Consider the following 17689-nt stretch of genomic DNA (forward strand, 5'->3'; position numbering starts at 1 on the left):
TGTCCGATTAGAGGATGTTCTCGTGTGACTACTTTTCACCGATTTGAGATAAAGATTAATTAATCAATTCGGTTGTATTGTAAACTTATTGTAAACTTCTTCAGAATCGTTATGATTTCAAATTAAATGTTACGAAAATACGTAAAGACAGATTAAAATAATGAATAAATTAATTAAATTATTAAGTTAAACTTCTACCGTGTGAGCCTCGTTGAACGAGTGGCTAGCTTATGAGGCCTCAGATTTAATGATCCTGAATTCAAACGCTCATTTGGACCAATAAAATGTGTTAGCCAGAATTGTCCGCGAGCCTTCGCTGCCGCCCGTTGGATCGTGAAAAGAACAATCTCACGAATATTAGCAAGATATTCAAGCGTCTGTAGAATGATGTATCAACATTTGATACAGTGCTGCTGATCCCAACAGCAATCGGTATAAGGAATATGTCAAACCAGTAAAAAGTAGCAAATTGTCAGTGGAAAAATCTTTACGCCTTTGATTAGTTTTTATAATATTCGAAACAAGTCTAGAAGACTATGTGTAAATAGGTCCTCTGCCGGATACTTCTTTAATAATTAATACGTATGATTGTGAATTTGGTGTTAGACAAGAATAAAGACTTAATAGTGATAATAATACAGAGGTCGTCGCGATTACTTGTCTTGGCTCTATTCACCCGTTTGGGTAGGTCGGTACTGAAACACGTGGACAAAAAAATAATCTTTATATGTGCATAATTAGTGATAGTAACAGATTATAAAACTGACCTACGCACATTACATATAGAGTTTAAACTGTTTCGAACTGTTGCCGGTAACTGCAATTAAAATAATGCAATCAATTTCTTCTTACTAACGACGCGCGCTTTTTAAGTAATTAATGATCACATTCGCTTAATATTAAAGCGATTTTTTTTCAATTACAAAAAATAACGATTTTCAATTTATTCTGCCAAATCTATTAATTTAAGTTTACGTTTACTTGCTGTTAGGGCTTTGTGCGAGCCCATTCTACAGTCGAGCAGCAATAAGTAGTATTTTGTTGTATTTGTGTTCGGGTTTGAAGGGTGATATAGCCAGTGCAGTGTTGGTACAAGGGATATAACATATCTTTTCACAAGGTAGTTCGCGCATTGGTCATATAAGAAATTATTGAATTCTCTTACGCCTATGTTACTGGGCAGAGCTGACCACTTATCATCAAGTGGTCAATTTTCCCGTTCGCCCACATATGTATGTTATTGAAGAAACCTTATTAAATCGATAACAGGCGTGTTTTGGGTCATCCTCAAATCGTGAATCATATTGACCTATGATAGACATTGCCACTGTAAATATAATGAATTATCACTTATTGTCGATACGTGGTCAATAATGGGATCTTAGAAAGTTATGTCCGTTTATTCGACTGGCTCATCCGCCAGTCAAACTTAAAGACACTAATACAATGTATTAGTGCTTGGTGGTAGACTATTTGGGGGGAGGATAATACCCAAACGGATTTACACCAATGCTAACACTGGTCAGTCATAAATGTACATATGAATCGGCATTTATAGGAAATTAAATTAAAATCTAAACGCAGAAGAACTATCTATTTGTTTAGATTCAATGTTTATGTCGCAACTTTAATTAGCCTTTCAGTTAATAGCCTAGCCATATTACTAAACGGCGCCGTTCAATCAGCGGCTTATGTGATATTCAGCTAATATATCTTAGCCGTTTATAGAATACAATAATATCCTTGAGACTCATATTATAGTAAAAATAATTATTTAACCAAATAATTAATAATTAGTTGATTAAAATTTATAAAACAAAATTTAAGCACATTTTGCAATGTAAATAAATTGCGTATTGATTTTTTGTTAGGCCCCTGACTGAAAGGCGGCGCTTTGTAAAAAGAGATAGATTGTTAATAGAATGGATAATTATACTTGTCCCATTCGACATTTAGTACATATCTTGTTACAAGCTTTTATTAAACTTTACCTGTTAGTATGTGTGGGTCATGTTTAAACGAGACACGATATAATTGAAGCGATAATTACATAACGTTAAAAATATAGACCCAACTCTCGGAAACGAGCTATTGAATGTGTAATTAAACATGTTCCAAGTCACATCAATACGCCCTTGACGTTCATGTTACTTTCGCGCCTAGATCAAAAACTCCATGGAACTAACGCTCACGTGCTCTTGCAATCGTGACCTTATTTACAGTTTATAAGGTTTAATTTCGCATGTCTCGTGTAAATATAAAATTAATAAAATGTCGCGTGTCAAAGCGCCGAACGTGCACGTTGCTCAAAGCGTCAAACGATTCTCATGCGACAATAAATACGTTTGCTGCACCGAAGTAAATTGTTAATTGATATTATCAAAACGAATACACGTTCAGCTATAAATATGAACTATTGGATATTTGTTTAAACGCTATGCGTTAGCCAGGGAATACATTTAAGAGAAATATTCAACTATAGTTTATATAAAACATTTGTAGTCAAATAATGTTTACTTAATATTATAAATGTGAAAGTAACTCTGTCTGGCTGTCTGTTTGTCGCTCTTTCACTATCAAGCCATAGAACAGAATTTGGTGAAATATGGTATGAAGCAAACTTGAACTCCAAGAAAGGATAAAGGCTACTTTTTTGCCTAGCACATGACAACCAACCCCCTAAAACGTGAGCGAAGCTGCGGGCGTCAGCCGTCAACTAGTCTTAAATAAAAACATGTATTTCTCTTCACAGAATCAGACCTTACACAAATATATAACGAGATTGTATATTCATATCAAAGTCTAGAATGTGTGAAGATCTGGTATCTGAGTTAAGCATAAGAATGCCGGTATTACAAATGACTAGGCCACTTCACGGGAAAATAAGAGCTTTAGTTTTCGGTTTTTAGCAATGGTAGTCCTAATAGTCATGTCCTTTGGATATATTGTTACGGCGCGTGTGTGTGTGCCGTGTCTCGCCTATTATAATCGAACAACATGTACTGCCTGTATATTTCCCACTGCTGGGCTAAAACCTCCTCTCTCTTTGAGGAGAAGGTTAGGATCCTATTCCAGCACGCCGCTCCAATGCGGTGAATGCTGTTGGATTCACATGTGGCAGAATTTCGTTAAATTCCGACACATGCAGGTTTTAATTCAGTGGTGCTTGCCTGGGCTTGAACCCGCAATTATCAGTTAAGATGTACCCGTTCTAACCGCTGGGCCATCTCGGCTTACTTACATTATAATGGAACGAGTCCATATAAAATAGAGATTAGATTTACATATTCTATGCAAGTTCCTTATTAGCTCTGCTATATTAATTATAACCAATCAATTCCTTATTAACACTATTCTACGTATATCTGTTCACTTTAATTTTACGTCGATAGCTCCAGTAAAACCTTTGCTGAGATTCTATTTTTTCGCGAATCTTTATGGAAGATCATTGATTATACAAGATCTCGACCAATGATATTACATCAGTTTAATGACAAAGTTGTTAATTTGTTTACTCAACTTGTGATTGGAACAAGCTGTAGACACTATTGTCGCATGTCCACAGTGCAATAAAACATGACCAAGTATTATATCAGGAACAAAGGCTTTACGTGCTCCAGACGTTATCGTAACACTAACCTCCAACTCAGAAACGCCAGCAATTACTAACAGAAAAACTCAGTACCTTTTACTGGCTCTACCTTTTTTTTGAATCCAGGAACTCGAGCTCTGAACCTCCCAATACTGTATTCTACTATTTTTGGAAAAGTACTTCAAAATGTTGATTTTCCTAATAAAAAGCCACCAAAAATTTGTCAGTCATTTTCATGATGTCAGATTGTTAAAAACAACAGTCCTGTATTTACCACCGGTACTCATTCAACGTTAACAGTTATAAATATTTGGTGTTTTTGGGAAAATAATGAATTTCAATCGCTTTCATTGGTTTGTAGTATATAGTTGTACAAATACAAGCATTATAACTCTAGAAAAGTTGTTTATCAAAGTGCCAAATGATATTGGAATGAGGAATGTTTGGCTGAACGCAAACGACAGCGCAAAACGAGATCCATATCAACTAAAAGTCGATTCTATATATGTATGTGAGGATCACTTCGATATAAGTAAAATCACCTTATTAAAATCTAATAATACTTTGCCCTTTGTCCTGTTTATGTATAAATAAAGTTGATACTAACATAACCTATGATTACTGTGAAAGTATATATAACATGTCCCTAGCCGCTTACACTGTCAGTTTTTGACTAAATGACGTCTTACCGTGGTGGCTCGTGTTTTAGGTCACGTGGTATCCAGATTAAAAATTGCGACTTAATTTGAATATAATAAAACAATACTTTGCTTTTAATATTCAAAACCAGAATATTTAAGTATATTTCTATATACATTTTAATTTTTATCAATATTGATAATATTCATTTTTTATTTTTCACTGCTGAAAGTACTCTACTACCCACTAGAAAGTGACTATGGTCTAGTGTGACCATCGAGGTAATTTTACTAAATAATATTCTTATAACAGCAAACTTTTAACGCGATACTGAAACGTGCTTATAGTTCTTTATTTGACAATATTTACATTTTTGAAATTTTAAACATGTGTATTTCAACGCTTCAAATATGAAGTTTCCACACACGCGAGCGGCACGGCAGTCGGAATGCTTGAAGAGGACTCGTTAAGAGTGCGACTTTACATTACTCTTAACGAACTTTTATATTAAATTGCTAATTTTCTTACCTCTTAAGTTTCTTAATGAGTTGAACATTTTCCGCTTCATGTAATTACGAATTAAGTAGAAACATGTTCAGCTGAAATAGAAATAATTTTTATTACTTTAGTATATTTAGTACGGATATTTGCAATTTGATTTTTTGTATTGATTCGTTAAAAGTCGAAACACGTCAATGGTTAAACTGATTTTTATATGATTATTTTGTGTTTAAAATAATGTATCTTGTTTCACGGGTGACTAAAAAGAAAGGTTCACTCGTATGCCTGATAAGATCGGCCATAAGTGTACACCACAAATCTCAATACGAGAGGAGGTCTTTATTTACTTTTTTCTTAAACGATTCGAAAAAATATATTTTTTAAGTTTTTAGCTAAAGTTTGCTAGCAAATTATAGACGAGGTTGGATGTATAATTTAAAAAACGAACAATGCATTTATTATTTTATTATTAAATTCCATTAGTATTTAATTCTTTAAAAACACAAACTTCCAGTTATGGTAACTTAACAATTTGAATATTTACCTACGATCAGGTTCTGAAACGTTCATCAAAGCTACTTAAATACTGAACGCTCGCTGGCCGCATAATGCGTCATCAACCGCCATTGCCAATGTCCATTCAGATTGAACACAAATTAGTTAATCTAGCTTTGATCAGCGTTTCAGAAAATCGAGGATAATCTTGTAAAATTATGAATCAACATGCCTTGAATGAAAGCTAACTTCGATGAAGTATACTTTGATTTTTATTTATATTTAGCAGGTATATAATATTTATTTAACTATAAAACTGCGGAATAAAGCTACCTCATATTTGACATATATAAGATTGGTACAAATGAGCCACCCCTTGATTAGTAGTCACCACCGTCTATAGACGTTGGAGTTGTAAGAAATATTAACCATTCCTTACATCACGATGTTTACTTGGTGGTAGAGCTGAGTAGGTACCACCCACTCATCAGATATTTTACCGCCAAACAGCAGTACTAAGTGTTGTTGTGTTCTCGTTTGAAGGGTGAGTGGGCCAGTGTGGCACAAAGGACATAATGTCTTAGTTCCCAAGGTTGGTGGCGCATTGGCTATGAAAGGAATGGTTAATATTTCTTACACCACCATTGTCTATGGGCTACGGTATCCACTTGCCTCATCAGGTGACTCATATGCTCGTCCTCCAACTTTATCATAAAAAAAAATCACGAGTACGCCCCAACGTTGAGAACTAGCATGTCACCTGTGCTTGTAGTTACAGCGGTTAACGCACCCCTCAAATATACCGCCAATCCCAATACTAAGTATTGCTGTTTGGCGGTAGATATATTATGAGTACCTGGTACCTACCCAGATGGACTTCAGGAAGCCTTACCATCAAGTAAATCATAAGGTTTCATAAGACAATATCTTACTATTTTTAACGGCTCATCCATCCTTATGGTGTCTAACTAACCACTACCATTTTTTGTTTCTGTAGTGTGAATGCTTACAACTCCAACGGGTTGAGTCCGGGATAATTCTATTCTACTCTGCTGGAACCACACAGCGTTAACATAATATTGTTTACAGAACAAAAACCTCGTGCTCCCAAACCCAAACGAGTGGAGACAGCGCAATGGGAGGAAGTTCGCCCCCAAGTCGCCGCAGTTCTCAGGGCGGGGGTGGAAGAGTATCCGCCGCCATTCGACGCAGCCTCCGACACACCCATAGATCAACAAAAGTAAGCTTTTACTCTTATTGTATTTGTATGACCGTATTGTACAGAAACGTTCCAACCTACAGAAACACAAATTAAAGTTAATAAAACTGATAACTATTGTTCTTAAATAAAAAAAAATCTTTAAACTAATATTATATGTACTAGGTAACAGGATGACTGCAAAAATCACAATAAAAGTTTAACTATAATCATGGCTTTCTCTTTTACTTATTTAGAAAACTTATTTGAATTTCTGTAGGTTGGAACAATTCTGCATTACACAGTCCAATAAAACTATTTAAATATTCGATTTGAAATTTTTAATTTCCTGTGCATATGTATGTATGATTATTACATACATACATTTTAACTAGGTCAGTAAAGGTGAAACTTTGTCATAGTAGATATAGATTCTTGAGTGCTATTAGCTATTTTTATGTAAAGCATTCAAAAGAACTATATTTTGGTCATCGATGTAAGAATATGCTCAAGTGTGTGTTGTCCGTAAAGGTTCTAAGATAGACGATAATATTTTATTTCAAATATTTCAGTTAATTTAAATATTACTTATTGTATGGTAACATAAAAATATATTCAAATTTAATAAAATACTCATTTTAAGGTTAAAATTATATACAGCTGTATAAAATATTATATTCTAGTTGTGTTGTTCGCTTGTATTTTTTCTAACAACCGACACTTAACTTTATAGGCTATGTTTGATAAAGTTTTTTCAACTTTCTCGCTTTTAATGCAACTGCAAAAAGTGATCTTCATAGTGAATTATTTGTTCAAATTCTACAATAGTCGTTCCATGATTTATATAAAGTTCATTGTTCCTAAACAATTGCATAGTTCGAAAAACGGCTTCACGCTATCTAGGCATTATCGGACAGTCAACAACACATGGATAACAATAAATGTTATCAATAATATATTATTCAAAGGCACACTGACTTAAGTTAGTCAAAGTCAAAGTCAAAAATCTTTATTCAATATAGAAGTGTTTACACTTTCTTATTGATAGTCAAAAATCTACCACCGGTTCGGAATTTAACACCTCGGGCCTGAGAAGAACCGGCGAAACAAACTCAGCGGGATATTTTTTTTCCATTTTGCATGTACAATAATAATTATATTTTAGTTATTTGAAACGGCCTGGAGGCGATCATTTCATTCCCAAGGTGTGCAGTCAACTAAAAAGTCATTTCTATTGTAATATCCTTTAGCACACAAACGCTCTTTAACGATTCTTTTGAATTTTATAATTGAATAATTTTGAACGTTTTCTGGGATCCTGTTGTAAAAACGTATACATTGCCCCAAAACAGAGTTACTAGCCCTGTGTAATCGGGTACTTGGAGTAACATGGTTATTCATGTTCCTAGTGTTAATAGAATGTACGTCACAATTTCTGGGAAAATCGTTTATGTTTTTGCGTACATACATAACATTATCAAAAACAAATTGAGAAGCAACAGTCATTATTTTAATTTCTTTAAATTTACCTCTTAACGAATCTTTTGGGCCCAGGTTATAAATTGCACGAATATCCCTCTTCTGCAGTACAAAAATGGTATTAATGTCAGCTGCGTTACCCCAGAGTAGGATGCCATACGACATTATACTGTGGAAATAACTGAAGTACACAAGGCGAGCCGTATCCACATCAGTCAAAAGTCTAATTTTTTTACCGCATAGGCTGCAGAGCTGAGTCTATCCGCCAATTTATTTATATGGGGGCCCCATTGGAGCTTAGAGTCTATTGTCATACCAAGTAAATCTGTTGATTCTAAAACATCTAATGCTTCCCCGTTTAAGCGTACACTCGTTTTGACACATCTTACATTGGGAGTGAATTGAATACATTTTGTCTTTTTACTATTTAACATTAAATTATTAACACTAAACCAATTTACTATTTCGGAGAGAGCATTGTTCACATCGTCATATATTGAAATACGTCTTTTTATTTTAAAAATTAAAGAAGTAACATAGACTATGTAGAATTGGGCTTCAAGTACGTACTCATCATAGTATTGTATAGGGAAGCAACAGAGCTGAAGTTATTCCGTTTCGGACACAAGAATAAGTGAACCAGTATAATAACATGCACAAGTAACGACCCCCGTCCCGCGGCCGAAGGCACTTCAGCAATTAACAGCAGCCTCGGTGCCGCTGGCCCGTCTGCAGATATACATCAATGTAAAATAGACACGTATGGACTTAACTCGTCCATCCCTTGCTATTTTTAACCGATCCCGATGTCCTTTCCAATACCGGATCTTCTTGGTGGTAGAGTTTGTGCAAGTTCGGATGAATAACTACCACCCACTTAAATATTCCACCTATTCCATTATTGTGTTGCGATTATCAGTGTAACTACAGGCACAAGGGACATTACACCTTAGATCCCCAAGTTGGTGGCGCATTGGTGATGGAATGAGTGGTGTATATTTCTTACAGCGCCAATTCCTAGGGGCGGTGGTAACGACTTACCATCGCATCGCAGCGCGTTTGTCCGCCTGCCTTCCCACTTTATACATATGAAATCGGGAAATAAAAGCTATTGAGTATCTTTATCAAGAAATGTCACGCGCACCCTGGAGCTCGGGAGTTAATAGTGTTTACACTCCCTTGCATCGTAAACCTTATAAAGCCGTTGATCCTACGACAGAACTCTCTAGTGGTATCGCGTTTGCCGTCCTATTGGATTATGAGAACATTAAACTTATCTTTGTGAACACATTTGTGCATTGTATTATGTCCTCGACAGCTAAGGGAGACTCCCTTTGAAATGTCCCATTTCAGGTAAGTTATCATTTTAGCTCATAGTACATCATACCTATTTTATAGTATACCATACGTAGGATTTAAGATACAACACTCTATAGATCTGCAATATTTAGTACTGATGTTTCGAATTATAGATGTATGTGTGAGATCCACTGGCAGATACGTTAGCTTGACAACAGCCATGGACAAAGCCCCACCACCTTCTACATAAATGTGTTTCATATATTTCTACCTAGATAATTTTAGATATGCATTTTTCAGTCGATTATTGTCGTTCGTGACTGCACTGACAATGTGAGCCGTAATATTATTTCACGTCCATTAAAATCTCCGTTTGACTAAAAATTTAATAAATCGAGAAAAGTTTTACCGTTCAACGTATCGCTTATGCAAATAAAAAGTATGTTGAATTCCCTCCGAAGTTTAAAATACGAAAGACGAATCTACATTCAATTTCATTAAGAAAATGCAGTGGATGTGCCATTAGGCGATTGAATTTATTTTGACGTGGAGTAAATTCCTACACCATTGAAATATTTTTGTGAAGTTTAAATTGTATTCAGTTAAAAGTCGTGGGACGGAAAAATTCTAAATTATAAATATATTACACAAATGTAAACAGTTCCCCTGTACGGTTTGCAAACCTTGTTTGTATTCAATCTAAATTTTATTACATTCGTCACACAGGGCATCTAACACAGAAAAGCAAGTTTAAAATGAAACAATTTCTAGTATTAAAACGATATTTCTTATTATTTAAGAGCTGAGTCGTCAGAACACATAACTCTTAATCGAAGAGTACGTCTTGAAACCCGGACAAGCATCGCTGAGGTTCCATTTGCTTATTTGTGTTAAAAATTCATCTCTTGCTCGGCAATGGGAAACGTCGTCAGAGCACACGTAGTAGAATTTCCTCCAAAATATACAGTTTGCTTGTGTCAAATTCATGTAACACGTTTTTCATGACGACGTTCCATAGCAGCCACGAAGAGATTTGCCCAATAGTGAGACTTTCATTGTCTCTTTTAATAAGTCAAAAACGGCCACAGGTTAACAACGACAAAACATGAATTCTTCGCTTGGAATTCGCTTGGATTGGAAAAAAACATATAAATGACATTTAAGACATACTGAGAAATATTAATTCTTATATTTATAAAGAATACATTAATCTCTTGTTTTATCCTTTAGTGGCTAAGACGCTGTTTGAGATATTAATATCTCTTGGCTCCGAGCCTGCCAACCTCAGTTAGTTGAAAGAGTTTTGTTCAATAAATTTTACTTTTAGCGATGCTATGTTAGCAACTTAATTTTTCGTTTAATTTTAGTTTTTAAAGTTATATAGATTTAATAATAAATAAAATAATCCTCCTGATCGAATTTCGACTATGGTAGAGATATTAAATTGCCTACCACCTAACGCTGTCTTATGGAAAGCGACTACTGCACATGGACATCTTCAACACGGGGAACCCAAACACAAACACAATCACGAGCCAACCGTAGATCGGGTCCAGGAAACACGACTTTACAGGCTATACGATGAATGGGTCTAATAACATTGCTAACTTCCCAACTCTATTACTGTAAAACAAAACCGACTTAATATTTGAACCACGGCTCTCGTAATTCGCAGCCGTATTATCTAGGCCATCACCAAATACACCAAACCTCATATACAGCTCAACTATCCACAGGACGTCTACAAATATCGCTCGCGATTCGATGAAGAGTACACGCGCAACCTTGACGTGAGGCCAATATTAAAAAAATATGATCGCGATTAAAAACCAGCTTATATGGAATTGACATACATCGAACATACATTTTCAACAGCCGCTTCAAAGGCATTTTAAACGAATCTGTAATATTAATTTCCTATATTTGAACCGTTTAACTCTTCCGTCTTATCATTGAGGCTTTTTGAATTCATCAAAGTTCTGGCATCAAAGTAAATAGCCTGGATGCTTAAGAGATTTTGTATAAAACGTGCTTAAATTTATTACGCTTAAAAGCGGCTCTTAGCTCTTTGCCTGTCTAGTCTAGACGTTGAATTTCGACTATGGGATTGAAGCGTAAAAGCTTTGTAAATTTATAAAACTTGACCGATGTTTCCTATTCTTGTCGGTTCTTCTGGACTATTTTCTTTTTTTCAGTAGAATCTACTTTCTGAATGGTGGCAGCTTTACCTTTAGTATCGTTTTGTAAAATGAATATTTCAAAATTTTCATAGGCTCTTGAGTAAATTTGATTTTGAATTTAAGTTATTATGTAAAGTACGCATTGTGAGTAGCATTCTAGTTTAAGTTAGTCTATTATGCACTTGCAAAAAAATGGTATTTTAAGGTAATGCACAATGTATGGTTATGTATGAATGTATGTACATACAATTGTACGTAAGATTGACAAAAATGCTTTTAGTATTAGAAATCTTTTATACAATAAAACACATTTATGTGATGTGAAATAAATAAATAATCCAATTGGACATTTTATTAACAAACATCCCTTTTCAATTCGAGGTTTTAAAACCAGGATTCTATATCAATGTTCCAATTAAATACTATATTAATAATTTGTACTATCACCAATATCAATAACGTATCCATAATTCAATTCAAAATCAAAAACCCAAAACACTAACAATTGGAGCTAAATAAAACTAATTAAAAAAAAAGATACACTTTCAAAATTCTGTTTCTTAGGGAGGATTGTATGAAGAAGATCCAAAAATTGATGCGCGATCACAAGTATGAAGGTGCTGTCGGTATGCTACGAGCCGCCAGGTAAATGAACATATATAAAATATGCTATTATAAATTATAATCACTATGTATTTTATTTACGTTCGTTTTGAGAATTGTACCGGTAAACTCTGTGTCCTCATAAAATAAGTTATCGTCACCTACAATGACACTTATGGGCTGGAAATGTCCAAACTTTATCACGACTCAGCGGCGACGATAACATCGCGAGGAAACCGATTCTGACATATGTGTAATGTAGCCTAAATGCAATTTAAACTTGAAATTGCAGCGATACATTTATAGGCTGGTACTGTTACTACCTATAGTCGATTTAAAAAAATGTAAATTGAGTTCAAGGTTATTATTATTGTAATCTAGTACCTAATTATTCAGGGAAGTGTGGCCCGAGGAAGGAATATTCGGCGTTGCCGGTGTAACGGAGGACGAAGAGCTCGACATGCTGGAAACCATTTATAATACTGACTTAGGAGTCGAAGTAGGTTAGTGAATATTTTACATTTTATACTGTACCTTGTTTTGACGTAATGGATAATAAATTTGCTACGAAATTGAGTTTTTTTTTATTATTAGTATATAATATTGGTAGGTAATGAGCCAACTGATGGTAAGTAGTCACCACCGCCCATAGGCATTGGCGCCGTAATAATATTGCTATGGTGGTGTGTGGTGTCTATAAATATATTTTTGGATATATACTTGATATATCGATGACTTAAATAAATATTTACAAATGACTATTGTACAAATCATGATCGTGCGGATGATAACCCGAATACAAGCAGCGTGGTCGCGTTGAATTGTAACCCGAATTTACCTATTAATAATAATTCTGAGCTCGGCCCTCCGCATTAAACGGCGCTCGACATTCCGAACGTTGCTTTCGACTGCACCTCCGCGATACAGACTCAATCGCTTTACTTCATTACGTATATAGTTCAGTCGATCAGATCGTACCTGGTGCTTGGTATTATTAGTTTGGTGTTTCGCGTTAAGTTCGAAAGATTTTATTAGTAGGTAGTCGAACATTAAATTTAAAAAAATATATAATAACGTCATATAACCCCGACTTAAACCCGTTGTGTGTCTGTTATTGTAATAGGGGGTACATTTATACACCATACACTCAACCCGTAATTTTGGACATATACATGTATTTCTGTTAGAATTCCTCATTATTGAATCAATAAATATAAGTACACGTATTTTGTATTACATGTATACACATATGCAAATACCTACTATACATAAAAATATATAATATGTTTTAAAGAAACGTATGCTACCTAAGTGGAGGATAAGAAAATTATAAGGGGCACACTGGGGGTATTATTAATAAGTCAATAGTGATCAGACTCTTTGCATTGTTATTTTTCAGCTCAGAACTTAAGTGAGATATTAACAATGACTGAACAATAATCAATAAAATGAAAGTTATTGAACATGAAACGAACTCGGAATATACCGCAGCTCTTTTTGCATAAACATAAGGCTATTTCCATACTGTAACGAACGAAAATTTTAAAATGATGTAATAATAATCATACATAGTTCCAACAATTCAATATTTTATTTTAAGGTGAATATTTACGTGTAACTATTTCATATAATTAATATTTCAGATGCATCCATCAATGAGGAAGAGGCGCAAGAAAATTCGCAGTACGAAGACGACGGTGAGTACGTGTAGCTTATTTGCAAAGTCGAAAGTCTTGTCAAAGTCTATTCAAATATATATCAACGATTGAGAAAAAAATATCCCAGATTTAGTCCGATGTATAATTTTAATGAAATAACCTGTCGGAAACATGTGCCACCTGATGGTACCAGCGACCATAGACGCTGGCGACGTACGAGATTCAGTATTCGTTCCAATACCGATTTTGTTGACGGCATCTGCCCAAGCTCGCCCAAAGCTCGCACAAAGCTCTACCGCCGATTTTTCTCCTCAGCGTGTCTACAAGTCACATTAGCTACACTTATTTCGCGTCATCCTTCTGCGCATCTCGCTCTTAAAATATTAATTTTGAGCTAGCGCAACTTTCTCTTCGATTGATCTCTTCCTCCAGTCACAGCATAAGTTCTTTGGGGCGCCCCGGGGGAGGGGCCGCGCGCAGGAGCCGTCTGGTCAGAATCTAAGGAGCATGGCTTCCCTTGGTTGATTTTAAATTAAATACTGATATCTTGTATAGACTAAATACACCATCAATTCATTCAGCTCCAAAGACTCAAGACATTGACGCAATTTTGCTAGCTTCAAATTTTCCTACAGAGATAAGGCTCCCCCTTCCCCCCCCAAACTTCTACGTCATAGACATCCAATTTATTCGCACAGCGCTTTATCTCATTTCTGATGTGAACAGACGAGGAGGGGATAGCTGTTCTGTTGTCTACGTAGCCAAATCAATATAATTCGGTTATCTTTACGCCGAACCTGAATAGGCGTCTTATGGGTCATTATGCCTCAACTCTTACTCTCCGGTGTGAATTACAGTCAAGTTACCTAAAATTATTGGTAAAGTATAGTGCTCGTCTCGCCTCGCCTGATAGAAGTCAGATTAACTAATTCGTCTCAATACTCGTTGGTCGATTACATCTAATAATGAAATAAGTGACCAATAAGCGATTAGTATTAACTCGAATTAGTTCGTTTGACTTTAATCAGGCTCCCAAAGTTTCTCCATTTTTATCTGTTCCGTGCCTGTTCTATCCAATCTCCACTGCCTCTATTGGTAGATCATCACTCCATAGGAACGTCAAGATCAATGAACTCTAATATATTAAAAAAATAAAGCATTCAAAGTAAAACTATTTACGTTTAATATTAAACATGCGTTGCACAGAAAGTCGACCATAAAACATATTTTTCATCGAGCTTTATAAACTGGCGTTCAAAAAGAAAAGACTCGTACGAATGGCAATACAGAAATTCAAAAAACGATTAAATTATGAGTTTATAATTAGAATAAAAAGAAATTAAGCCGGGAATCCTAGAAATTCATACTATCCGGATAATTCCGCATTAAAGCATCGCAGTCCCGCTGCGCTCGTTAGACGAGACTCGCGCTAGATTAAATTTCACTACTTATATAAAATTACTTAAATATAAATACGAATCGTTGACAAATGTACACGCCAATTACGACTATCTATTTCACCTCCGAAACTTTGACCACAACAAAAATCTTATACGCGTTACGAATTTACATTGAATGTAAAGCTACTGGTTCCGTTAGAATCGGCAAAATTTGGTACTCATTCTTTCGAACAGAAACCCACCGTCGAAAATGTAACATATCCTCTAGCCAGGGTAGCACCCACTCATCAGATATGCTTTTGCCAGAAAGCAATATTTAGTATTCTTGTGTTTCGGTTTAAAAAAGCTAAGTAAAACCCGAGCAGCCGGTCCCATGCCTTTCAGTGATTAGATTATATATTATTATACAATATGTAATTATTATTATGATTTTGATATTAAATTGTCATTCATTCATCGAACGGGGATGTAGCTCAGTGGTAGAGCGTTCGCTTTGCATGTGAAATGCCCCGGGTTCGATCCCCGGAAAAAAAATATATATTAGACTTGTAGTTCTCCAAAATGTCTATAGGAGAATCTGTGATAGCGTGGATACATTTTTATAGATAAATTGAATATAATGGAAAAAAACCATGACTTTAATTTAACTTGTGCTTTGCTTAATTATTAGTTTAAATAATTTTCTGTAAACAAATAACCGTTTACACGGTGGTATTTGGACCAGTACTTTCGGAGATATCATCAGATGTTTGAATAAATACATGATGGATGTGTTACAAGGTGTATGTAGTGTCAGAAATAGAATGTCCAACTGCTGGGCAAAGAGTAACGATTCTAGATTATTCTATCCGTGCAGTTGGTGGATCTACTACTGAATTTCATTCGCAAGATGCGGGTTTTCTAACGAGATTTCTCACATTATTTTAAAAAAAGATCAAGCATTTAATTTTCTGAAAATAATTGTTTGGGAAATGCATGTTCTGTATCATGTGACTCTAAATTCCAACATTAATTAATTTTAATTAACATTTAATTACGAATGATTCTTCACGTTTTCGTTTTTGTTATGAATAGACGAAGAAGAAGAAGATACAACGTCCGTCGTGGAAACAGATTTCGATTTCCAAGATTTCGTTCTAAGGTAATCTCTCATTTATATTTATACAAAGTTTATAATAACAAAAAACACTATGTGGTGGAAGATTCTCTCCTTCCAATAAATTGTTTTTTAATCCTTAAACAGCTTACCTGGACTTACCTGGACGTTACATTATGTAATAATGACAAAGTATTCATAGGATGATCTTGTGTCCGTCAACCGAATAGTAGTACGGTACAATAGGAAGCGAGCGCAGTCTCCGTCTCAGGCTGCCCTCCGAATTCTGGGGGGGGGGGGGGGGGGGGGGTAATTTTGCGCTCGCCATTGTTCGGGGCAAGCGGAGCAGGTATCATAAGGCAACCTCCTCTTTCTTACCGAGACCCAGATATCCTCTCCTGCTCATACCACTTTTCTCTCCCACCCAGAGTACAAATTGGAACATTCCTTTGTATCACGAGCTGGGGTGAGCGTTTACGTCAGAGATGATATCTGCTCTCGACGCCTCGGCAGCCTTGAAGAGTACCTATCGATTATTATCTGGCTGCGTGTAGACTGCAACGACCATCCGCGATTCTACGCGTGCCTCTATAGGTCCCATAGCAGTAATGCCGAAACCGCCCGACTGGTTGAGCACGTCCAAATGGCTACAGATTCCGTGCTGCAGCAGATCCCATCCGCAGAGATCATAATTCTTGGCGACTTTAATGCCCACCATGCCGAATGGCTTCGATCACGCACTACCGATCATGCGGGTAGATCTGTTCTCGAATTCGCCTTAGCATATGATTTGACACATCTGCTCACCTCGTCAACGCGAATACCGGAGGTGGAGGATCATACACATTCCCTGTTGGACCTTCTGCTGACTTCCCATCCGGATGGCTACCAGGTTATCGTCGATCACCCTCTGGGCTCGTCAGACCACTGTCTCGTCCGGAGTACATTGCCGGTTGCGCGGTATTCATGACCTCGTTTCGTGGGCTGCCGCCGAGTGTAGCACTACAAGTCAGCAGATTGGGATTGGATGCGGTCCTTCTTTGAATTCTAGCCAGAGGGGCAGGTTTGTTTCTCGCCGGATGATCCGAGCGTTGTTACTGACTCTGTCGCTGATCTGGTACTTCAGGGTATGGAACTGTTCATTCCGTATTTTGCGGTCCCCATTGGTGGCAAAAACACAGTCCTGGTTTGGTCGTTTCTGCAAAACGACTTCACGCCGAAAATGGGAACGCAACCAAGACGTGATGTCAATACCAGCGCATTCAGAAAGGAATGTAAAGGTGACAGCTAAGGCGAAGACGGAGTACATTGACAGAATTGGCGAGAGACTGGTGCTCCCTTCAGGAACACGTGCCTTCTAGTCTCTCGCTAAGGCTGTCTTAGGGAATTTCTGTCAGCCCTCTTTTCGCTAAAAATCACCATTTGTTATTTCTCCTCGTTTTGAGAACATTCCAATAGCCGCCACAGCTAGTATCGGAATCGTTGATGTTTCGAGCCTCGTTCAGTTCCGCGGTCAATTGGAAGGCAAAGCCAAACTGGCATCAAAAAA

At 36.3% G+C, this 17689-nt stretch overlaps 1 protein-coding gene across 1 annotated transcript in view; it reads left to right on the forward strand.

The window, feature by feature from the left end:
• LOC113392197 (protein timeless homolog) overlaps positions 1-17689 on the forward strand; it is a 39338-nt gene that overhangs the window by 8894 nt on the left and 12755 nt on the right. The window contains exons 9-13 of the mRNA XM_064215434.1: positions 6317-6467; positions 11948-12028; positions 12383-12489; positions 13630-13683; positions 16119-16185. Coding sequence (XP_064071504.1) covers positions 6317-6467; positions 11948-12028; positions 12383-12489; positions 13630-13683; positions 16119-16185 — 460 coding nt within the window. The remainder of the gene's footprint in view (positions 1-6316; positions 6468-11947; positions 12029-12382; positions 12490-13629; positions 13684-16118; positions 16186-17689) is intronic.

Source organism: Vanessa tameamea, chromosome 7 (genome assembly GCF_037043105.1).
Source record: "Vanessa tameamea isolate UH-Manoa-2023 chromosome 7, ilVanTame1 primary haplotype, whole genome shotgun sequence".
NCBI lineage: Eukaryota > Metazoa > Arthropoda > Insecta > Lepidoptera > Nymphalidae > Vanessa > Vanessa tameamea.